We start from the raw sequence: 26480 nt of genomic DNA, 5'->3' as shown, positions 1-26480 counted from the left end.
TGGAGGTGACAATAGATGTAAGAGCTTTGACTAAGAAGGGGCATATGCAGAACCATAAGGCAGGTGCTTATAATAAACTGCACAGTAGAGGAGTCAACAGTACATGGGAATTAGAAAAAAGGACACCTAAAGGAAACTATATCTGATTGCATCTTCAAGAGTTAGAAGAATTAATTGCATGGAAGTTAAATAGATGAATATCAGTTTCAAATCAAGATTTGCAATAAAGGATACTGGGGATCTGATATTGTGAGAAGAATGATAATGAGACTCTGGAGTGCTACAAAAGTGGTGGAAAGCTACATCAGATTATCAGGAAAAAAAAGCTAGGTGAAGAGACCAATCTAATTTAAAAGAATTTTATTATATGCAGCAAGTAAAAAGAAGAATGCCCATTGAAGAATAATCCATGTGAATATGAAATGGTGGAAAAAATAACTACACAAGAAAGCTGAAATGGTCAGTGCTCACTTTAATAAGGTATATATTCCAGGCAGATTCATTAGCTTTCTAAAGACAGGGAAAAAATGAACAACAAGAGTAGAAGGAGATGAGTTAGAAGTATTAACCTGTTACAAGTTGGATACAGCAGTTGGATTAGCATTTATCACGTGTTGAAGGAATGTGCAGTAGAGTTAGCAAATTCCCCTAGCTGGATGCGCACAGCTTGAGACTCAGCACAAGTAATACTTAATGAATGGAATGAGAGCAACATAATTCCATTATATAATAGTGAAACTATGACTAATGCAGGGAATGATGAACTAATTAGTATTGCTGATGTGGTCATCAAGGTAGTGGATAGGCTGGTCAGCTACTGCTTCCAAAAGTAGATAGACAACACTTGGACCAAACCATTTTGTCCTCTATAGAGGACAGAATTGTTTGGTTAAAGGTAGGTTTTGCTTTAGCAATCTGCTCATAATTTATAACAGTGGCATAGATAAGGAGAAAAGATATGCTACAATATTTCTAGATTTTGATAAGGCATTTGAGAAGCCATGGCAAAGTCATATAACAGCCACATTAGAGGCTATTATACAAACTCAAAGATGTATAAATTAAAGATACCAAGAAATTATATACTTGGTTTAATCCTTTATCCAAGTGTAAGCAAACAAAGTTTGCACCTGAAGTATTTTCAAGACTGGGGCAACTCATGGTAAAGGTGGTATGACTTCACATCACTTGTCTTAGTATCCCATGAGGCAAAGCACATCTCCTTGCAGACATGTATAATGCTATGCATTATGGGAAGGGTCACTACCCAGACTGGTTTCAAACTTTATTAAGGTCTCATCAGTGGGAGCCAGACTCAGAGGTGATACTAAGGTTGAAGTAATGCAGAAGTCATATTTTCATATGAGTTGCCAAAAGGTGTGTACCACATTATTATAATACTCTGGATTAGAGATAGTTAGTTGTTGAAAGTTTTTACACTTAGTTATACTATAAATTAAAGATACCAAGAAATTATATACAGGTATCCCTTGCTTAATGCGGGATTTGATTAACGCAGTGAAATTAATTGCGGCAATCCCTTGATATACGCGACAAGAGTTTTGATTAACGCGCCTTTAACCCTGAGGCTCTCGCAGTTGATCTGACAGATACATGCAAAATGTTTAATATAAATATTCTTACACAATTCAGTGTATAGCTTGGAAGTCATGAGTAGCTGTGCATTCATATGTTACGAGTGATATTCCGCACTTTTTTTTTTTGCTGTCAGTTTGGTTTAACACATTTTACATAAAGGTTTATGATATTTGACAGTAAATTGTATCTGAGAGATACCGCAACCTCCAATGTCAGTATAGTATGTTTTTTTTTTTTTTTTTTTTTTTTTTTTTATTCTTTGTTCAATAATTTCTAGATTGTAACTGAAAATAAATAAACCATCATGTATTACTGAAATAGAGAGCCAAAGGCTTATTAATCATACGTGCCCTCTAGGAGATGTGCTTTACATTATGGAAAATACTAAGGAAAGTGATCCGGAGCTTACTCCATCTTTACTACGAGTTGCCCATAAGGTTGCTTATGCTTGCATCTGCCGAAACGTTTAGTTTCTATATATTCGGTATGAAACTCTTGTAGTTTCTATATTCGGCTATGAAATAATGTTGGAGTCAATATCCACTTAATTTGTACCATCATGTATTATATTTGCAGTGTTTTTTCTTTATGTTTCATTGCTTGTTTGCCGAGGTCTGGAGAGTCATTTTGCTTGTTATCATAGAATTTATGCCGATAAGAAAAAAACTAAAACTGTTCCAACGACTCTTGGTAACTTCTTTTAATAAAAAAATTGCAGTAAATAATGTAGGTACAAGTATTTATTAAACATTTACTTTGCATTCATTTTTTATCTTTCCTAAAAGAGTACCATATAAAACAAATTATTAATACAGTAATCGATCATGGACGAATTGTAATTTTTACCATTGATTATTAGATTTGATTAACGCGATTTTGATATATGGGGTAACATCGAAGGATTAATTAACCGTGTTAATTGAGGGATGCCTGTACTTGGTTTAATCCTTTATCAAAGTGTAAGCAAACAAAGTTTGCTAACTATCTCTAATCCAGAGTATTATAATAATCAGGTGTGACAACTTTTGGAAACTCGTATGTGAAAATATGACTTCTGCATTACTTCACCTTGGTATCACTCTGGGTCTGGCTCCCACTGATGAGATCTCAATAAAGGTCGAAATTGGTCTGGGCAGTGACCCTTCTCTTAATGCACAGCATTATACATATCTGCAAGGAGATGTACTTTGCATCATGGGATACTAAGGCAAGTGATATGAAGTCATACCACCTTTACCATGAGTTGCCTCAGTCTTGAAAATACTTCAGGAGCAAACTTTGTTTGCTTACATTTGGATAAAGGATTAAACCAATTATATAATTTCTTGATATCTTTAATTTATAGTATAACCAAGTGGAAAAACTCAACAAACTCAAAGATGGGTTTGCAAAATAAACTTGTGATACTGAAGAATGGCTAACCCATAGGTATCAAAAGGTTGCATATGGTGGTGCCAAGTCTAATGGGAAGGGTGAACAACAGTGTGCTACAGCATTCTGTATTTAGCCACTGTTGCTTATCAAACTGAAATGGCACCTTTGGCATAGCGATCAAAAGAGCAAAACTTGTTAAACAAATTACATAAATTTCCTGAAAATAGCAAACATTTCAGTATGAAATGTTTGCTATTATTTGCATATACATTGCATCATAAGTATGTAAAACAAACATTTCAAAGAGACAGAATACAAAGTAAATAACATAACTGTTAACCAATGAAACAGTTGCCGTGCACTAGAATGATCATATTTAAAAAAAAAAAAAAAAAAAAAAAAAAAAAAAAAAAAAAAATTATCCCTGATATTTTCATAGGATGAGAATCTTCCATTCTTTTTTTTGGGGGGTGGGGGGGGCAATCATTCTGATTCAAATTAGGCTGGTGTAAAATGGCTTCACAACTTTCTTTGAAGAGGCAACCATATGGCATCAATACCATGTTTTTAAACACCAGACTTCTGAGGCTTAAGGTATTCATAATGTAGTACTGATGTCTGCTAATTCTTTTTCCAACAGAATGGCATGTCTACCCAAAATATCTTAGATTACAATCATAAAGAATCTTATAAACACAAACTAGAAACAAGTGAAAATTTATCTTTGCAGAAAGATTTTGCATATTTTGTAGCATAAGGCTGGTGGTAGAACTAGGAGTCATCCCTGAAAGTTTACTAGAAGTGTATTTAGGAAGCAAGTGAAATCCAAGCTCTCTTTGTGGCATGTGTCGAGCATATGGAATGGGCTACCATTGGATGTTGCGAGTACACAGTCCGTGAATGAGTTTAAGGAGATGCATTAATAATAATATTACAGCAATCCCTCGATTAGTGTGGCTAATGCGTTCTTTAAAACAGGTGCATTAATCGAAAACAATAACCTATGGGAAAAAGTATAATTCGTTCCTCAAATTTCTTTTTCGAATCTTAATTTTTTTATAAAAGAATTAAGGTATGTCTCAGGGCCTAGTTAAAGGAAAACCATGAAGTTGAAAGACAATAAAACATATTCAGAATATAAATTTTATTATTCTACTTCTTAACAAAGAATTGAGCTAACGTAGTTTGGCGAGCATTTTGTTTCTTTTTTTCATACAATCGACGGTATGGCCCTAGTGCCTCTTCTACTCTTCTGCAAATTTTACTGCTTCTCTCTTCATCAGGATCAGCCTCTAAGCATTGCAGCTTAAAAACTTCAATTGTACGGAAAATATTTTCAAATTGTTTCTGTGAAATCTCTTTTGGCTGACTATCAGTGGTTAAATTTTCTTCATATTCTTCGGGATCTTCCCGTTGTGCATCTAAATTTAGCAGGTCGGAATCACTCAATTCTTCAGAATGAGATTTAATTAACTCTTGGACGTTATCACTGAAGGGGAGAAAGAAATGAAGGACGTACAAATTGGTCGCCCGCACGCTAAATAGTGTACATGGAAGTAGTGTAGTATGCCATTAAAAATAACTTTGTAAAATGTTTTAAATCAGTAACTAAATTATTTCATTCTGGTGAGTGATTTTTTTTTAAATAGTTAGCCATAAAAATGTATAGATAGAAAATTTTTTAAATCTGTAACATTTATTTTTAAGATGCATATAGTCACACTAATCGAATTTGGGTATCTAAAAAAAATGATGCACTAATCGGGAGCGCACTAATCAGGGGATTACTGTAATGCATTTATTATTAAAAATGTAATATTTAAATATGGCACTGCTGTTATAATATAGTATTAGATGTATTCCTAATTTACTGCAGCTTTAACTTTTCTTATGAAATGATGCAAGTATGAGGTTAAATATGCAACTGTTTTATATTTATTTATAATTATATTATACTGTTGCCCCTACACATGGCATCCATATGCCATAGGTTCTGCAACCTGTCATGCAGGAGTGATGTACAAACAAAAATTAATTATATTTTAGTCCATTTTAATCAATAAACTATTAAAACTGATTTTAATTTAATTGATTTTGATTAAACAAAAATTAATTATACAGGTAACCCTCATATAACACGGTACTTATACAATGCAGTTTTGATATAATGTGGTCTACAAATTATAGTAACCCTTGTTCAACGTGGTACTTATACAATGCGATTTGTAGACTGCCAGGAATATAAGGCAGTCTACAAATTGTAATAACCCTATATCTTTTCATATATTTTTCAACATGCGACTTAAAAATCAAATTTTATCTTCATTAAATTTGTGTCTACCCATATCGGAGATGTAGTTAAGTAGCGAATTTATATTAGGGGAAAATTGAAAATTTTCTTCATTTTTTGCCAGGAAAGCACATTAAAAATCATAAGTGTGTTTCTCAAGCTGAGCACTTTATTTTTTGGTGAGTTACATACAATCTCATCTCATCTTCCTTTTTCCCTCTTTTACCTTGCAGTGTTGAGGGTTTATTAATCATCAGACCTCAAACCATTCACAGGATAAGGTGGTCAGCCCTATGCCCCAGTGTATCCTATGTCCATAGTGTTGAGTTCTCAAGGCCAGTTTGCCTGCTTTGCGGGATGAAAAAAACCCCAATGTCCATGCCCAAGACCGGCTAACTTGGCTATGGCTAAGGAAGATCCTTCAGCTCCTCACATCACCGATGGGAATAGAACAACCTAGGACACTCCTTACCCAGGCATATGGTTGCCAAATGTACAGTCACTAGGCTAACCGTGCGGATGTTAAATAAAATCAATAAAATTGCATACATAATGCTTTTTTTTATGTAAAAAAATTTATTTTTATAGTAATGGCCACTGTTAGATCCTAAATGGAGAATTTTCTAAGAAGTTGTTCATTCAGAATCTAACATGAAAATTCTAACTAATTTAAATAATACCTGCACACCAGCAGAAAGTAATAAGACCTTGTTTGTTGTATATGAGAATGTGCATTAATATGTGTAATGTATTAGAAATATTTTTAGTCAAAATAGAAACCTAAACTAGAGAATTATGTCAAATTAGCGATTATATGTAAAGGAAATATTGGCTTAAATTCATGTCGTATTAAGCTATCTAAAATAATGTAAATCGCCTGCAAAGGTCGCGTCTGAAGCATGTATCGCTCATAATGCCGGAGGCTACAGCATACGCGAAAAATAACGTAAGCGCACTTTCCTTGAAGACAACGCCTAACATCGATAGGGAGATTAAGGATCATCTTAAGGGCATTAAAACTAAGGCTTGTGTGAAAAAAAAAAAAATGTCCTATTAAGCTATCTAAAATAACGTAAATCGCCAGACAGTAATGAGTAACAATGCAAAGGTCGCGTCTGAAACGCACATATCGGTCATAACGCTGGAGGCTACAGCGTACGCGGAAAATAACGTAACGTGCTTTCCTCGAAGACAGCATCTAACAGCGATAGGGATCATCTTAAGGACATTAAATCTAAGGGTCATGCGGAAAAAAAAAAGGATACAGCAAAAAGAAGGTGCTAGAACACAGAATAAGGCAATGAGCACTTGCAAGGCTTTTTTGTTCTGTATTTCATCTCGAGGATTCTTGACCAGTGGTCAGAGAAAGGACGAGCCAGGGTTCTATGATGTTGGACAGCGGACTGTTTTCCTGATTATGCTGAACAAGACTCATGCAGAGCCGTACGCGCATCAGCCTATGAAGAATCGTGCCAGTCGCTGGATGTCCCATCGGAACGGAGCGGAGATAGCCCTCAGTCACTGCAGAAACTAGTTCGAGTCCGGCTGCAGTAGAAAGGACGATGTAGCCAAAAGCCAGGCACTGAGATAGCCGATCGAAGGATGACCAGAACAACACATGGTAGTTAATAGAACTTCGTAAAGAACTGGGTAATGTAGAGATCTTTGTTGTATGTTATGGAAGTGACAGAAGATTGAAATTTGTGTTTGATTAAGTAATGTGGAGAATCCTTCAGAGAACGTTGATAAGATTTCATATTTGAGACAGCAAATTCTGTTGGACAAGGAATTGTCAGGAACGAATCTGAACGAATCTAATTGTATGTGACTGAAGTAATAAGTGTATTTTGTTTAGTCATCATCATCATCATCATCATCAAATTCCTGCCATGTACCCTCAAGGGGTGTACAGGATATGACAGTACTACATGAAAAAATTACATCATTACTAACTTCCTATCCACAATTTTCCTCCAAATCAGTCTGTTACTTGTCAAGACTCCAACATTATCAGATCTTATATTTCTATCGTCTAAGGCACTTTGTACCGTATCAATCCACCTATATCTTGGTCTTCCTCTGGGTCGTTTTCCTGCCAACCTGGCAGAGAACACTTGTTTTGCTAATCTTTCCTCTCCCATTCTATTTAAGTGACCATACCATCTGAGATTAGCTCTGCTAACGCATTCATGGATGCTGACAATGTCAAGTTCTTTCCTAATATCCTCATTTTTAATATGATATTGCCATTGATGCCATCTGTTCACGCCTCTAATCTTTCTCAGGACTCTCATATCTGCGGTCTCTAGTCTTTGGTCAAGTGTTTTACTTCTGACCCAGCTTTCAGATCCATAAGTTAAAATTGGTTTGAACACAGTCTTGTATACAGCTAATTTAGTGTTCCGACTAATTTCTTTCTTATTCCATATGAATTTATTCAATTGACTTCCCACCATACCAGCTTTGCTGATTCTGTTGTCTATTTCTATATTTAGTTTACCATCTTCAGTAAAAATTGTGCCTAAGTAGCTGAAATGTTTTACTTGTTCCACAGGTTCTCCATTCACAACACAGTTGACATTTTCAATGATTCTGCCTATTTTCATTGTCTTTGTCTTTTTATTGCTGACCTTCATACCATATCTATTACAACAGCTATTCAATTTAGTCAGAGAATCTTGCAGACTTGTAGCGGATTTATTTAGAAGTATAACATCATCCGCATAAAGCAAAGAGCTGACATTAACATCTCCAATTTTGATATCAGGTTTAATGCCACATTCCTTCATAATGTGATCCATATATATAATGAATAACAGAGGGGATAACGTACATCCTTGTCTCACACCAGATTTAACATTAAACCATCTTCCTGTACTTCCTTCAATTCTAACTGCTGACTCACAACTCAAATAAAGACTAAGTATTGCTTGATATAATGCCCCATTGACACCATATAACTGCAGTGTATTGAATAGCTTCTCTCTTGGCACCTTGTCATATGCCTTTTCCAAATCGACAAAACTTAAATACAGATCTTTGTTATATTCCCATGCTTTCTCGACTATTTGTCGTAAAGTGAAGATCTGATCCTGACAGCCTCTATTTGGCCTGAATCCAGCTTGTTCTTCACCAAGCTTTTCTTCCACAATTCCTCTCAACCGTTTCTCAAGTATACTTGCATAGATCTTGCCAGGAACACTCAGTAGGGAAATACCTCTGTAATTCTCACATTCAGTTTTATTTCCCTTTTTATATATGGGTACTATGAGAGCTCTACTCCAATCATCGGGAATTCGTCCCTCTGTCCAGGCTTTCTGAACTATGCAGTGCAGCCACTGTAAGACTCTTATACCACCATACTTCAGCATTTCTGGTCGAATATCATCTACTCCTGCTGCCTTTCCACATTTCAAACCTTTGATGGCTTTTTCTACTTCAAGTATGGATATGTATTCCTGACTGCATGCCTGGTCAGTGTTTTTTATCACTGTGCTGTCATCACTGCTTGTTTCATTTAGCAGTTTTTCAAAGTAATTACTCCATACTTCAAGGATATCTTTTTCTCCTGTTTTCATTTCACCTTTATCATCTCTAATTCCTTTTACAGCACTCTTTCCTCCATTCCTAAGCTTCTTCAACAACCTCCAGAATATTTTGCCACCTTCTTGATATTTATTTTCTATATTCTTGCCAAAGTCCTCCCATGACTTTTGTTTAGCTAGTTTTACACACTGTTTAGCTTTCTTACATTTGTCTCTGTATTCTGTAAGAGTAAAAGCTGACTTATTTGCCAGGAACTTTTGATATGCTTTCTTCTTTTCCTTCACTGCCTCTTTAACTTCCTGTGTCCACCAGGGAGTTCTGATTTTTTTATCCTTGCACACAACCTCACCACATGCCTCTCTGGCAGAATCAATCAATGTTTCCTTCAGAGTTTGCCACTGAATCTCCAAGGTTTGATTCCTGTTCTCAAACTCTTTCATTTTCTTTTCAATAATATTTCTGTATTTTAGTCTACAGTTCACATCTGAGAGCTGCTCAACTTTTATTCGCTTTAAAACTTTCTTACATGTTATTCTTTTCAATATGAAATTCAATTTTATCCTGCTCAAGACTAAATAGTGATCACTTCCAATTTCAAATCCTCTGTACACTCTGGTGTCCTGCACCAGGGAGAAAACATCACTATCAACAATAACATAGTCAATGAGACTTTTCTTATTCCTAGCCTCTTCTCTCCATGTGAATTTGTGCACATTTTTATGTTGGAACATGGTGTTAGTAATAACCAGTCCATGTCCTGAGCAGAAATCCAACAGATATTTGCCATTATTATTAGCTTTGCTCTTTTCTCCAAATTTTCCCAAAATATTTTTGTATGTCTCACAATCATTTCCTACTCTACTATTTAGATCCCCAACAAGGACCAACTTTTCCTTTTTCATTGTGTCAGTTGCTTTTTCTAAAGCCTCAAAAAATTCCTCCACTTCTACCTTAGTAGAACCTTCTGTGGGACCATAGGCACAAATAAGTCTCATTGTCCAGTTCCCCATTCTCATATTTGCCCACATTACTCTACTTGAGAGTGCCTGCCATTCAAGAAGATTAGCCTCGTATTTTGTGTTGAATACTATGGCTACTCCTTCTTTTCCTTGATTGTCATTGCCTGAATATAACATTTTGTATTTATTGCTCAGAAAGATCTCACCAGTTTTGGTCTTTTTTGTTTCAGTCACCCCTATTATGTCGATCTGGTACTTATCTAATTCCTCAGCTAGCTCCATTTCTTTGCCATTCAGGCTTCTTACGTTGATAGTACCGATCTTTAACTCTGGTGATGTTGAGTTAGTAGATAACCTTAACTGAGAAAGCAACAAGTTGTATAGTATGTACTCTATGAATAGCATGCATGAGAGAATCTTAATTTAGTGTAATATTGTCATTGCTTTCTATTATTCTGTGTGATTAACAATTTGATCTGTCTAGGTGAACTTGATTAATTTAGAATTGTTTAATTATCTTAGCATGAGATTTAACTTAGCAAGAGATTTAGAAGTTTTAGTACTTTGATTCACTTTAGTTGTAATTGTCATTTAGTTAAAACATGTTCCAATAAACATGTTTTATTCCATATGCCTGAGTCATGCCTGAATTCGAGATATCAAATTACCACTTATAAAATTAGAACCATAGCGGGAGAAATTTTAGATATATATGTTTAAGTAATAGATCATTGGTCACGACTGCAAAGTACCGATATCTAAGTGTGTGTTAGAGTGTATGCCAATGAATCTAAGAATATTTCCCTGAACTTGAATAAATTCCTGTTACAGGATACTAGCTGGCGCAGTATAAATACAAATTTGCCAGTATTTAAAAAGGAAATATCCCTAGGTGGAATCTAGTTAGGCTACACACAAGAAAAGATAATAGAGGTTAAAGAAGTATATAAAATAAGAAATTAGAGAGAAACAACGACATAACACCACTTAGAGTGCTTTTGCGATATGGTTGAAAACGAAATTAATGAATTAATTGATGGGGAAATAGATTTAAATGAGGAGGAACTGGTACAATTAATAGATGACGTTGAACTAAATAGCAGGGAAAGTTCTGCCGAAGATTCTGATTGCAATGAATCCATTAAAGAATTCAGTTTAAAGAAATTAGTAGAAGGATTGAACTTGACAAGAAAGTTATTTTATAATGATCTCTCAACGGAGTGCTCCGGAAAATTCACGAGACAATTGGATATTTGTTTAGCTCCGTATTATGAACTTAATAAAAAATTGCAGCATAGTGGTAAGCAAGGTCTTATTACTGACTTCTTGATAACTAAACTGGCCGAAGTATGCAATGAGAATTATACTAATGATGTCCAAGAGATTTCAAGTGATGACGATGTCTGACCACTCGTAAATAAAGAGTATATACGAAATGTTAGTTTTGAAGTGAGGACGATTAAAATATGCACTTTATTTTATTTTGCCTAAAACATTTATGTATTATGTACACACGTATAATGAAGTTTACATACAATTTATATTTTTTTTTTATAAATACTATGTATTTATTTCATAGTTTATATATTTTTGTTGGATATGTCATTGTTTATATAATCTAAAAAAATGACTTCAGAACATAACCCTACTTTTTCTATGTGATCTGAGTTTCGCATAACATGATTTATATAACGCGGTATTTCTATGGAACCTAACATCCGCATTATACAAGGGTTACCTGTATTTTATATTTGATGCAAAGACCATTTACTTCATTCCTAACAATACCTGTTGGCTATCAGTACCACTGCTATCTGGAAATGCTTCTCTTAATTCTTCCAGAGCTTGAGATGGATCAACATATTTCCTCTTTGTTCCTACCATTAAAGAAAACAGTTTTCGCAATTCTCGCATGAAGAGAAGATTTCGCTTTTCCTATAAAAGATATCAATGCAAATTATTGGTTAATTAAGAAAAGAAATTAGTGCTACTATATTTTTAAAGTACAAAAAAATTTCAATTACAAACATCATTGAGGAGATAAATTAATTAAGGAGCTAAATTTTTAAATATAAATTTAAAACCAGGAAAAGCTCCAGGAATGGATGGAATTTTGGCAGAATATCTAAAGGCTTTAAATGATAAAACTTTAAGATCACTGACTGACATATGTAACAAAATATATGAAACTGGAGACCTGCCAAAAGACTATAAGCACTCGACATTCCTACCAAAAGTTGCTATCTGACTGATCAGATAGCAAAAGTTAAGTTATATATCATCCTAGAAAGAAATAAACATAATCTCAAATTGGAAATTAATAAAACACAATCTGGTTTTCAGGAAAGTAAAGGAACTAGAGAAGGACTCGTCAACATTAGAACTATTATAGAAAGATATCTGGAGATATCTTTCTATAATAAGTCTACTTATGTTTTATTGAATACACAAAGGCCTTTGACAATATACAACATGAACAACTAATTGAATGCATCAGAAAATTAGGAGTAGATGGTAAAGATATCCTCATAAATCTATATTGGGAGCAAGCTGCCTCAATAAAAATATCAGGAGAAGCCCCGAAGAAATTTCCAGTAAAGAAGGGTATCAGACAAGGCTGTGTTCTTTCTCCTATATTGTTTAACCTCTATATTGAAAATATCTTCCAGCAATTAGAAGAATTTAAAGGAGCCAGCATAGGAGGCAGAAATATAAACAACTTAAGATATGCAGATGATGCAGTACTGCTAGCTGAAAATAAAAAAGATCTTCAAAACCTACTAGAAGAGATTGTGAAACTAAGTGAAAAATATGGATTTAATTTTAACTTCAAAAAAAAAACCAAAATGATGCTGGTAACAAGAGAAAAAGGGTAAATACCCGATATAAATATTAAGATCAGAGGAATACCTTAGATCAAGTAGAGAGTTATATATATTTGGGTCAACTAATTACACAGAATGGAAAGTGTGATAAGGATATGTTAAGAAGAATAGAAATTGCTAGATCAATCTTCATTAACATGAAAAAAATTCTGACCTCAAGGGAAAATCACACAAAAACAAGAATTAGGCTGCCCAAATGCTACATATGGTCAACACTGCTATATGGAGCAGAAACCTGGACAATATCAAAATATTGTGAAAATAAAGTAAAAGCCTTTGAGATGTGGATCCTCAGAAGAATTCTTAAAGTCCCATGGACTGCCAAAAAAAACTAATTTAGAAATATTACATCCCATATTGTTTCTTAGCTGAATAAGAAACTCAAGAGTTTCATGCCGAATATAAAAACTATATAAAGTTCAGCGATTCCAAGTGTAAGCAAATACCTGGATAGTGCAGCGGCTGACCCATTTGGTAGTGCAAACTGAGGCAACTCATAGTAAAGGTGGAGCAAGCTCCGATCACTATTCTTGGTATTTACCCATAATGTGAACTTAGCTCCTAGGAGCTGTATTACTGTTCTACATTATGAGAGAAGATCAGTAATACAGTAAGAAACAGTAATACAGCTGCAGGATATCTATGAAATATATCCCATGCTGTGGGGTATATTTCAAAAGTGAAATATATGTGGAAATATGTCGGGTATATTTCAAAACAGAGTGAAAATCAGGATGATGTTTTTGGAATTGCTTGGTAGTCAACCTCCGGGAAGGAGATGGCATCTGACATGCATAATCCTCTCTACAATCTACATTCAAGTAGAATGTAGAGTTGACATAACTTCGGATTCAGCATACAATTCTCAACTTTTAAGATGAATCCAGTTAGTATCAACTTAGCAAATGAACAAGAATAAGATAATTTGGAACAGAACCAACCAAACTGTAATTGGCTGACATCTACATTATAATAGTACAACTTACTGAAAAACTATGTCACTGGCTAGCAGTCAGTTAAAACACTACTGTTTTCATCAAGTAAATTGTGTGATTTATTAATCAAGGAAAGAAAGGAGCAGATATACACATTAATTAAGATAAGCTGCATGAATGGTAAGTGATGGAGAAATTTCAAAATTGGAAATTATAAAATACACATAACTATGATACAATGAAAAGTTTGAATAATGTAGAAATATAGAGGGGTTCCTAAAGAGTCAAAGCTAGATAAATGGGGGAAGAAGAAGACCTCCATGTAGCCTTTTAAGGAATGCAGAATGCCTACTGGTCTTGTGACCTAATGTTCAATCCTCACCTTATTGGTGGTGTACCCTGTTAGACATCTATATGAATACTGAATGAATGGGGGCAGGGGCATCTGGGACTTAGCCAACCAAACTGTATTCTGCATTGGCTTAAACCAGAAGACAAGGATGATTTGTATCATCCATGTCTTCTGGTTTAAGCCAATGCAGAATACAGTTTGGTTGGCTAAGTCCCAGATGAAAACATGCCAGCTGCAGCAATGTCTGATTAAACAGGGCACTTGAAGCTTTTGTCAAGAAACCAGGACAAAGAGCAAAAAGTCAGCTACTAGAAGAAACTCAAACCCAACATTAGCAAAATTCAAGATAGACACATTAACATAAGAACAATGAATGGAAAAGAAGTGAAACTGGCAGAAAGAGCTACAGAAGTATTGTATCAACAAAACTGGTATTGCTGAAACAAAGAAATATTGTTTCAGCAATAGCAAGAAGGAAATCATGCTTAGGGAAAGGAAAGAATAGCTACAGTCTTCAACACAAAGATATTCTTCTTGAATGGCAGGCAATATCAAACAGTGTGATGCAAGCAAGCATCAGACGGGGAATTGGACAATGAGACTCATTTGCACCAATGATTTCAAAAGATTTTAATAAGGGAGAAGTGGAGGAATTTTTTGATACGTTAAAGAAGGCAGCTGATTCTAAAAAGGAAAAGCTAATCCGTGTTGGAGACCTAAACAACAGAGTAGTAAATGAATATCAGGCATATAGAATTGTGTTAAAAAATTTAGAGAAAAGAGTAAAAGCTAATTATGATGTAAGTACATCCTATTTTTCTGTTCAGGACATGAGCTACTCATTACCAATACAGGTTTCAACAAAGAATAATAATAATAATAAAAAAATCTGACTATACTATTGTAGATAGCAATATCTTCATGCTCGTTCAGAACATAAGAGTACAGAGAGAATTTGAAATAAGAAATGATTGCCATTTAATTTTCTGCAGAATAAAACAATATTATATTGAAAAGAAAAATACGTAAGAAAGTTTTAATCAAAGTTGAGTAGCTTTCATAGGTGAACTGTAGGCTTAATAATGCAAATATCATGGGGGAGGGGATGATGGAGTATAAAAGCAATAATCAAACCTTTAAGACTCATTGGGAGACTATGAAGAAAACTGAGTGATTTAGTCGGAGAAGCAAGTTGTGCAAGGATAGAAAAATCAGAACTCCATAGTGCATATTTAAGAAGTCAAAGATGCAGTCATAGAAAAGAAGAAAGTACACAGAAAGTTCCTAGCAAGTTGGCATGTGCTGTGAGACAATACAGAGCAAAATGTAAGAAACATAGTAGTTTTTAAAAGTAGCTAAACTGATGACTTGGGGGGGACTTCAACCAGAATATAGAAGATAAATATGAGGAAGGCGGCAAAATATTCAAGAGGCTATTGAAAAAATTTTACACATGAAGAAAAGAATACTGTAAAAGGAATCACAGACAGAAAGGTGATATGAAAACTGAAGATAATGATATTTTGAAAGACTGTTAAATGAAACAAGAAGGGGCAGAGTGGTAGAAAATATTCAAGAAAAATGCAATCAGTACTTGAGGTAAAAAAAAGCCATCCAAAACTGAAAATGTAGAAATGTTAAAGGGAACATTCATCCAGAAATGCTCAATTCTTTTTTTCAGCCATTTTCTGTCTCCACTGCTGGACAAAGGCCTCCTCCAGTCCTTCCACTTTTCTCTGTTCTTGGCAATGGTTGACCAATTTTCCTCAACAAAATTCGACAATTCATCGTTCCACCTTCTTTTAAGACGTCCTCGGCCTCATTTCCCTTCTTTTGGAATCCAGTTCGTTAGTATGGTGGTTCATCACTCACCTTCTCTTCTGGATAGATGTCCAGCCCATTTTCATTTTAGTTGCTTATGGTGAAAAATGATGTCAGTGATGTGAGTCTGGCTTCTTATCCAGGTGTTTCGCTTCTTATCTTTTAATGTGATGCCTAGTATCAACCACCTCTCCATTTTTCTTTGAGTTGTTGTTAGTTTATTTGCCAGTGCTTTTGTTAGCGACCAAGTTACACAACCACATGAGATGACTGGAAGTATACACTGGTTAAATGTCTTCCTTTTTAAACAGAGTGGGACATCATTGTTTTGAAACATGCTTTTCAATTTTCTGAATGCACTCCAAGCAAGTTGAACTCTCCTATTTATTTCCTTTTGGAATCCACAGTTTAGATCAATGAGATGACCTAAGTATGTATATGAAGACACTCTTTCCAAGAAATTGTTTTCTATTATTATGATTTTTTTGTGTTACAAAATGATTAAACATGATTTTAGTTTTTTCTCTGTTTATTTATAGACTGACTTTTCTGCTTTCATGATATAGGTCTTCTATCATTATATTAAGGTTTTCTGGAGTGTTTGCAAAAATTAAGATATGCAGATGATATCATAGGTGTGTTAAGTTTCTGTTATTAATTTTTATACCAAGGTTTGTCCAGTTTATATTATTAAATATTTCTTGAAGTACTGCTGTAAAGATTTTGGGTGATAGAGAGTATCCTTGTCAGACATCGTTTTCAACTGATATTTTATTGCTACTCATGTGAAGTTGGATTGTTGCTGTTGCAGTGTGGTAGATTTCCTGGAGGAGGGCCATACATTCTCCAGGAAGAAAACTAATGCAATAATCAAAGCACTCCCTGATTTTGGAGTGCTTTGATTATTGCATTAGTTTTGATGGAATCAAATCCTTTTTCATAATCAATAAAGGCTAAACAGAGAGGCAATTGGTTTTCTTCTGCTTTTTCTATTATTTGTTTTACTGCATGAATATGATCAATTGTGTTAAAAGCTTTTACGGAATCCTACTTGTTCTACTGGTTGATTTGAGTCTAGAAGAGGGGTTAACCTGTTTGGTATTACTTTTGTGAGAATTTTGTACAGATTACAGAGCATACTAATTGGTCTACAGTTCTTTACGTCTTCTTTGTCCCCTTTTTTTGAATAACAGTATCAGATCAGCATTTTTACAGTTTTCTGGTATCTTCCCCTCTTCTAGGCATAGATTTAGTAAGTTTCTGACATGGTGAATTATATTGTTTCCTCCCCATTTAATTAATTCTATGTGAATTAGGTCTTCACCAGGACATTTTCCATTTGTTCTAATGCTTGTTTCATTTCATCTGAAGTGAATGGGAGGGATGAATTCTATATGCGATGGAGAAGTATTTATATTTGATTTATCTATTGAAGGATCACTATAGAGTCCTTTATAAAATTCTTCTAGCCTGCTTAGGATTTGTTCTTGGTTCCTTATTGTAGTTCCATTCTTAATTTTGATTGTAGTTATTTGACTTTTGCCAACTGATAAATGTTTTCTTAGTATTTTCATATTTTTATGGTTTTCAATTGTTTCTTTTATTTTTTTAGTGTTATAAGATCTTATTTCATTTCTCATCTTTTTCCTTATTCATTTGCATAGTTCTGCATATCCTATTTTAAAAATTAATGCTCAATTATAGGTATAAAAGTTCTACAGCAACTGTATAACATAATTCAGAAGGCACTGTCAAAAAAATTGAATTCCAGGGGATTGGAGTAGAGATGTAATTCTCACATTCAGTTTTTATACAAAAAGTATAAAAACTGAATGTGAGAATTACAGAAATTCCTACTTAGTGTTCCAGGTATGATTTATATAAGCATATTTGAGGTGAGGCCATGAAAAATTGCGGCAGAGAAACTTGGAGAAGAATAAAGTTCAGGCCAAACAAAGGATGGCAACTGAATATGGAAACAGCCAAGAGAATAAGCATAGGTAATTTGGTTGGTATGCAGATGAATAGATATATATGGAATAAGAGAGAAATCAAGATCAGATTTTCACTTTATGACAAATAGCTAAGAAATTTTCAAGAATATAGCACAGCAATCATCTATATTTTTAAGTTTTGTGGATCTGGAGAAAAGCTGTTTAAAACAGCTTTTCTACTGACACCATACAAGAAGATAGTTTGATGTAAAATCAGGTTAGATAAGGGTGTATTCACTATAACTGTTCAATTATATGGATTCACATTATGAAGGAAAATTGCATTAAAACCTGATATCAAAACTGGAGATGTTAATATCAAGTCTTTACTAGTAGATGGTGTAATAAATAAATAAGGTATCAGGTTGGCAGGATTCCTTAACTAAACAGAATAACTCATGTAACAAATATGACATGAAAATGAGCAATAAAAAGACAAATCTATGAAAAGAGACAGGAACGTTCAAAACTTGAATTGCGTTCTGAATGGAGAGCCTACAGAAAAAAAATATTTTGGTTATAGTCACAAATTTTGGTGAAGATGGCAACTGAATATGGAAACAAAAAGTAAATAAGCATAGGTAATTTGGTTGGTATGCAGATGAATAGATATATATGGAATAAGAGAGAAATCAGCCCAAACACGAAACTAGTAGTTTATGAAACAGTGTTCAAAGCAATTTTAACTTAGATTTGAGAGCTGGGTTAGAAATTAAACAGTTGATCAAACACAGAGACCAAAAATATGAGAGTTCTGAGAAAAATTATAGGAGTGAATAGATGGCATCAGTGGCAGAATCTATGAAAAATGACAAAACAGTAATCTGTTTATCCAACCACATCAAGAAGGCAATTTGCTATTCTGATAATCGAAAGATCAGACAATTGAACTAAAGAAAAACAAGATCTTTTTTGTTTTTCTTTATTGATAAATAAAGAAAAACAAAACAATATTGGTATTCTGGCAGATAAACTAATCTGGAGGAAAATTTAATATCAAGGAAATTTTCCTCCATGTTGCTATCATAGTATCCTGTACACCTCTTGAAGGTACATATCAGGAATTAGATGATGATTATGATGAAAAATAGTGCTATCGCAAAGAGCAAGTAACAAAAAAGAGAAAAATTATCCATTATCAATAAAATTATTGAGACTGATACAGCAAAAAAGAAAATGAATCTGGTATTAACTATTATAGGAAACTCCAAGAAAATTTATTTATTTATTTTATTTATATTTATTTTTTCTGCTCTGAACAGAGCCCATGGACTAAGCATTATTAACACCATGTTCCAGCAAAACTGAGAGGAGACCTCCACATAGCCTTTAAAGGAATGCGAAGAACTGAACACTTCTGACCTAATGTCCAATCCTCACCTTCTCGTGGTACACCCTGTTGGGTATCTACCTAAATACTGAACGAATAAGGATGGGCTAGCAATTTGGGATTTAGCCGACCAAATTGTATTCTTATTGGCTTAAACCAATATAAAAAATAATGGTACAACATAAAAAATTTCATTCCTGATGGGGCGTCGCCCGGTTAAACAAGACCCCGATGTTTTTGGCAGGGAACCAGGGCGAACGGCAAAAAGTCAGCTACTGAAACAAATCTGAAAATAAACCCCAACTCAACATCACAAGAGTTAAAGATCGGTACTATCAACATAAGAAGCCTGAATGGCAAAGAAATGGAGCTAGCTGAGGAATTAGATAAGTACCAGATCGAAATAATAGGGGTGACTGAAATAAAAAAGACAAAAACTGGTGAGATCTTTCTGAACAATAAATACAAAATGTTATATTCAGGAAATAACAATCAAGGAAAAGAAGGAGTAGCCATAGTATTCAACACAAAATATGAGGCTAATCTTCTTGAATGACAGCCAGTCCCAAGTAGAGTGATGTCGGCAAATATCAGAATGGGAAATTGGACAATGAGACTTATTTGTGCCAATGGTCCCACAGAAGGTTCTACTAAGGTAGAAGTGAAGGAATTTTTTGATTCTTTAGAAAAAGCAACTGACACAATGAAAAAGGAAAAGTTGGTCCTTTCTGGGGATCTAAATAGCAGAGTAGGAAATGATTGTCAGACATACAAAAATATTTTGGGAAAATTTAGAGAAAAGAGCAAAGCCAATAATAATGGCAAATATCTGTTGGATTTCTGCTCAGGTCATGGACTTGTTATTACTAACACCATGTTCCAACATAAAAATGTGCACAAATTCACATGGAGAGAAGAGGCAAGGAATAAGAAAAGTCTCATTGACTATGTTATTGTTGATAGTGATGTTTTCTCCCTGGTGCAGGACACCAGAGTGTACAGGGGATTTGAAATTGGAAGCGATCACTATTTAGTCTTGAGCAGGATAAAATTGAATTTCATATTGAAAAGAATAACATGTAAGAAAGTTTTAAAGCGAATAAAAGTTGAGCAGCTCTCAGATGTGAACTGTAGACTAACATACACAAAGATTATTGAAGAAAAAAATAGAGTTTGAGAACAGGAACCAAACCTTGGAGATTCAGTGGCAAACTCTGAAGAAAACATTGATTGATTCTGCCAGAGAGGCATGTGGTGAGGTTGTGTGCAAGGATAGAAAAATCAAAATGCCATGGTGGACACAGAAGGAAAAGAAAAAAGCATATCAAAAGTTCCTGGCAAATAAGTCAGCTTGTGCTCTTAGAGAATACAGAGACAAATGTAAGAAAGCTAAATACTGTGTAAAACTAGTTAAACAAAAGTCACGGGAGGACTTTGGCAAGAACATAGAAAATAAATATCAAGAAGGTGATAAGATATTCTAGAGGTTGGTCAAGAAGCTTAGAAATGGAGGAAAGATTGCTGTAAAAAGAATTAGAGATGATAAAGGTTACATGAAAACAGGAGAAAGATATCCTGGAAGTATAGAGTAATTACTTCGAAAAATTACTAAATGAAACAAGCAGTGATAGCACAGTGTAAAAAACGCACAACAGGCATATAGTCAGGAATACATATCCATACTTGAAGTAGAAAAAGCCATCAAAGGCTTGAAATGTGGAAAGGCAGCAGAAGTAGATGATATTCTGGATAAAAAGATATCCTGGAAGTATGGAGTGATTACTTCAAAAAATTGCTAAATGAAACAAGCAGTGATAGCACAGTGGTAAAAAACACACAACAGACATACAGTCAGGAATACATATCCATACTTGAAGTAGAAAAAGCCATCAAAGGCTTGAAATGTGGATAAGCAGCAGAAGTAGATGATATTCGACCAAAATTGCTGAAATATAGTGGTATAAAAGTCGTACAGTGGCTGCAATGCATAGTTCAGAACGCCTGGACAGAGGGATGAATTCCCAATGATTGGAGTAGAGCTCTAATAGTACCCATATATAAAAAGGGAAATAAAACTGAATGTGAGAATTACAGAGGTATTTCCCTACTGAGTGTTCCTGGCAAGATCTATGCAAGCATACTTGAGAAACAGTGAAGAACTGTGGAAGAAAAGCTTGGTGAAGAACATGCTGGATTCAGGCCAAATAGAGGCTGTCAGGATCAGATCTTCACTTTACGACAAATAGTTGAGAAAGCATGGGAATATAACAAAGATCTGTATTTAAGTTTCGTCGATCTGGAAAAGGCATATGACAAGGTGCCAAGAGAGAAGCTATTCAATACGCTACAGTTATATGGTGTCAATGGGGCATTATATCAAGCAATACTTAGTCTTTATTTGAGTTGTAAGTCAGCAGTTAGAATTGAAGGAAGTACAGGAAGATGGTTTAATGTTAAATCTGGTATGAGACAAGGATGTACATTATGAAGGAAAGTTGTATTAAACATGATATCAAAATTGGAGATGTTAATGTCAGCTCTTTGCTTTATGCGGACGATGTTATACTTCTAAATAAATCTGCTACAAGTTTGCAAGAGTCCCCGACTAAAACTGAATAACTGTTGTAATAGATATGGTATGAAGGTGAGCATTAAAAAGGTAAAGACAATGAAAATAGGTAGAATTGTTGAAAATGTCAACTGTGTTGTGAACAGGGAACCTGTGGTACAAGTAAAACATTTCAGCTACTTAGGCACGATTTTTAGTGAAGATGGTAATAGACATTAAATATGGAAATAGACAACAGAATCATGAAAGCTGGTATGGTAGGAAGTCAATTGAATAAATCCATATGGAATAAGAGAGAAATCAGTCAGAACACTAAATTAGCTGTATACAAGACAGTGTTCAAACCAGTTTTAACTTATGGATCTGAGAGCTGAGTCAGAAGTAAAACACTTGACCAAAGACTAGAGACCACAGTGATGAGAGTCCTGGGAAATATTAGAGGCATGAAGAGATGGCATCAATGGCAATATCATATTAAAAACGAGGATATTAGGAAAAAAACTTGACATTGTCGGCATCCAGGAATGCATTAGCAGAGCTAATCTCAGGTGGTATGGTCACTTAAACAGAATGGGCGAGGAAAGATTAGCAAAACAAGTGTTCTCTGCCAGGTTGGCAGGAAAACGACCCAGAGGAAGACCAAGATATAGGTGGACTGATACGGTACAATGTGCCTTAGACGATAGAAATATAAGATCTGATAATGATAATATTGGAGTCTTGACAAGTGACAGACTGATTTGGAGGAAAATTGTAGATAGGAAGTTAGTAATGATGTAAATTTTTCATGTAGTACTATCATATCCTGTACACCCCTTGAGGGTACATGTCAGATATTTGATGATGATGATGATATCCATGATATCATTAGATTGGTTCAAGATATATGTGTCGGGTGATATGAAGCAACGATCGTCATCACCATGAACTAAACAAAAAAAAAAAAAAAAAAAATTCAGTAATGCTTACAAAATATGTTTCCATATTGGCTTCAATAATAATCAGGGCATTGACAGTTAATAAAAACAATGTGCACTATCAATTTACAGTGATTCAAACCACACACATTATTCCTCCCTAACAGAGCATCTCAGTTGAAAATCTTTAACTATGCATTTAGACTACACTTACTCATAATTCCTGGCATTGTCAAAAAATGTTAAACCTAGAATTCCTTCTGTTTAATCTGTTCTAGATCAAAAATTAAGTCACATTTTGTTGGATTCATTTGCTATCTTTTATTGCTCTCTAAAGCCTGATAAAACACTCTAAACTCATTATCTCTCTAAAGCTCTATTTTATGTAGTCCAAATATTCAAATAGAAGGAGAAGTATCTTCCTTAATAACTTCAATATCCACAAATCAAACTGGTTTTCCTTATCCAGTTCTATTGATGAAGTTGGTAGGAACATGTCTGTTGTCAGCAATTACATATACAGGTAACCCTCGTATAACGCGGTACTTATACAACGCAGTTTCAATATAACGCGGTCTACAAATTGTAGTAACCCTTGTTGAACGCGGTACTTATACAGTGCGGTTTCGATATAAGACTGTCTACAAACTGTAGATCCTCTTATATCACAAATATGAAAATATATCTTTTCATATATTTTTCAACGCGCGACTTAAAAATCAAATTTTATTTTCGCAAAATTTGCCTCTGTCTACCCATATCGCACATGTAGTTATAGGTAGCGAATTTATATTAGGGGAAATACCCTTTAGTACGCATGTACATCAATTGGTTACCGTATAAAGTATTTATTGTTGAAAATTGTCTTCATTTTCTGTCAGAAAAGCGCATTAAAAATAATAAGTGTATTAATCTCAAGCTGAGAGCACTTTATTTTTTGGTGAGTTACATACAATATGTAATGCTTTTTTATGTAAAAAAAATTATTTTTATAGTAATGGCCACTTAGAGCGCTTTTGCGATATACGCATTTGTTAATAGGGATAAACCCACCCACTGTAAACTGCCAAGAAAGTATATCTCCTCCTGAGATTTTTATTTAATAAGGTTAAAACACCTTATGGTAACTTGTTCTGGTAAAATACTTATAAGCTCTGTATTACTAAAATCTTGATATTTCTAGCCTGGCTCCCACTGATGAGACCTCAATAAAGGTCAAAACCGGTCTGGGTAGTGGGCCCCCTTGCCTTTCATACAAAGCATCATACATTTCCTCCAAGAGATGTGCTTTGCATTATGGGTAAATATTAAGATTAGTGATCAGAGCTTATTCTCCATTTACCATGAGCTACCTTGGTCTTGCACTACCTGCAGGGTCAGCTAGACTTCCATGGCGCAAACTTGACTTCTCGTTTAAAGGCTTAGACGTTGGTTATGCATTTTCACTATATAATTTAAAGAAATTACAACGTACTAGGTTATACATTAAAATTAAATTTTAATATATTTCTATATTTCAGCAACGTCACATTGCCATTTTCAAGAACTTAAGTACAAGACACGTGCCGCAGGCACAACAAACAGTAAGTGAGGAAGAAGTAGGAAGCTCATTATTTCTCCTAAAGTCCTGATGGTGCCCTCTAGCGGGCAATGTTGGTATTCTTGGGTGATTAGGCTGAAGGTCTTCTGATGTAGGTTTCTCAAATTTGAGGTAGTCTCATGCAGCTAAATTTGTTGAGGTTTGGATCGTTTCTTAGGGCTGAAGCTGAATCCATGAAAAGCCTTTCATATCTGTATTTGCTATGGTGTATTATCCTGGCTTTCTTCCACCGTATTCTATGGCAGGTATCCAGAGCATGGTCAGCAAGACCCGAGTGGCTGTATTCTCCTCTTCGCAAAAGGACGTTTCTCTTCGCAAAAGGCACTTCGTATTTACAACCGTGCCAGCCAAGCCTTACTCAGAGAACAAATTGCTGCCGCTCGCCGTTTCCTGAGTGAAGCTAACTCAGCTATACAGGCACTTGAGGATGACCTTTCAAACACCTTAGGCCACGAAATTTGGTCGATTTTATACGACATCTCGTGCACTGCAGCAGAGAAAGAGTTTAAAATAGTTCGAGATCGACACATCAAAAAATTCGAAAATTTGAAAAAGGTCGCGATCTCGAAACCACAACTTCCTACCGAAAGGGTAGTTAACCTGTCGTCACTTAGTGTAAAACCTGAAGCACTCGATGCCCTCGCACGTGGCCACAACTTCACCATTGCGCCCAGAAGAATACCTGCGGAGGAAATTATGATACGAATTGAACGCGGGATCCGACACCTTCCAAGCCACGTCTCCAACGATGTTAGACTGGATGTAGCTTGTGTTCTGAACAAAACTAAACCACCTAAAACCAACATGCCCAGTAAAGAAATTAAATCTCTATTAGAATTAAAGAAAAACAAGAAAATAATAATCACCAAAGCTGACAAAGGGAATGCCACAGTATTGCTTAACCAAAAAGATTACACAGGTAAGCTGAAATCTCTATTGTTAGATCAGGCCACTTACCTCCCTATCCAGTACAATCCCACCAACTCACAAATTAGAAAACTCCACAGGCTCCTTAAGAAGGTCACTTCTTGGCCTGTGGAAATCACTAACAAATTAAACCCATATAACTCCATACCCCCCCCCAACCCCGCATTTATGGACTCCCAAAAATTCACAAGGAAAATGTGCCATTACGCCCCATAGTGGATGGCATTGATTCTCCCACATACAAACTAGCTAAACATTTGGCCAAAGCTCTCTCACACTATACTGGCAACACACCTTCATACATAAAAAACTCAGCCCACTTCAAAGCCAGCATAGAAAACCTTACACTCAAACACACTGACATAATGGTCAGTTTTGATATCTCCTCCCTATTCACGAATGTCCCACTCAAAGAATCTTTAGAGCTAATCCAAGCTAAATTTCCTTCTGATATCACAGCCCTATTTCAGTTCACAATGAACTCAGGCAATTTTGTTTGGCAAGGAAAATTCTACAAACAAACAGAGACGACAGCCATGGGTTCTCCACTCTCCCCACCCTTGGCCAACTTTTAAATGGAGATTTTTGAAGAGAAAGCCTTACTCTGCCCCACAAAAACCAACCGTTTGGCTTCGCTATGTAGATGATGTATTCGCTATTTGGCCACATGGCTCCGATGCACTCCTCTCCTTCTTAACTCACCTAAACAACCAACACCCCAGAATCAAATTCACCCTGGAAGAAGAAAAAAACAACTGCATTCCTTTCTTAGACACACTAGTCACACGCCAGCCTGATGGAACCTTGGTTTTCTCAATATATAGAAAACCCACCCATACAGGCAGATACATTCACCAACAATCCCACAACCCCTCCTCACAACAATATGGAGTCATTAAGACACTACACAACAGGGCTAAACTTATCTGCTTGAATGACATTGCCCTAACCACAGAACTAAAACACATTCTCAACACTTTCTCAGCCAACGGCTATCCTCCCAAAAAATATTGAAACCAGTAAACCACAACCCCCCCACCCCCTCACAATAAGGATTACTCTAAATCCATCACCATACCCTATATCCAAGGCACCTCTGAAAAAATCACAAAAATCCTAAAAAAACATAACTTCTTGTTACAGACCATATAAAAAATCGGCATCCCTTATCCGCTCTACTAAAGACCAACCTACCTGGTGTATACCAGGTCCCTTGCAGTTGTAAGCTGACCTACTTATTTGTCCTACTAAGTTGTAAGCTGTCCTACTGACCATGCTCTGGATACCTACAATAGAATATGGTGGAAGAAAGCCAGGATAATACACCGTAGCAAATACAGATATGAAAGGCTTTTCATGGAATAAGCTTCAGCCCTAAGAAA

At 35.2% G+C, this 26480-nt stretch overlaps 1 protein-coding gene across 1 annotated transcript in view; it reads right to left on the bottom strand.

The window, feature by feature from the left end:
* Positions 1 to 26480, bottom strand: part of LOC150093978 (ubiquitin carboxyl-terminal hydrolase 25-like) — a 551531-nt gene that overhangs the window by 314165 nt on the left and 210886 nt on the right. Inside the window, exon 7 of the mRNA XM_090413163.1 lies at positions 11557 to 11703. Coding sequence (XP_090269289.1) covers positions 11557 to 11703 — 147 coding nt within the window. The remainder of the gene's footprint in view (positions 1 to 11556; positions 11704 to 26480) is intronic.

Source organism: Typopeltis vanoorti, chromosome 23, assembly GCF_054136105.1.
Source record: "Typopeltis vanoorti isolate ZY-2024b chromosome 23, IOZ_Tvanoo_1.0, whole genome shotgun sequence".
NCBI lineage: Eukaryota > Metazoa > Arthropoda > Arachnida > Uropygi > Thelyphonidae > Typopeltis > Typopeltis vanoorti.
Note: the sequence above shows the minus strand (reverse complement) of the source record. Positions and strands in the feature narration are given on the sequence as shown.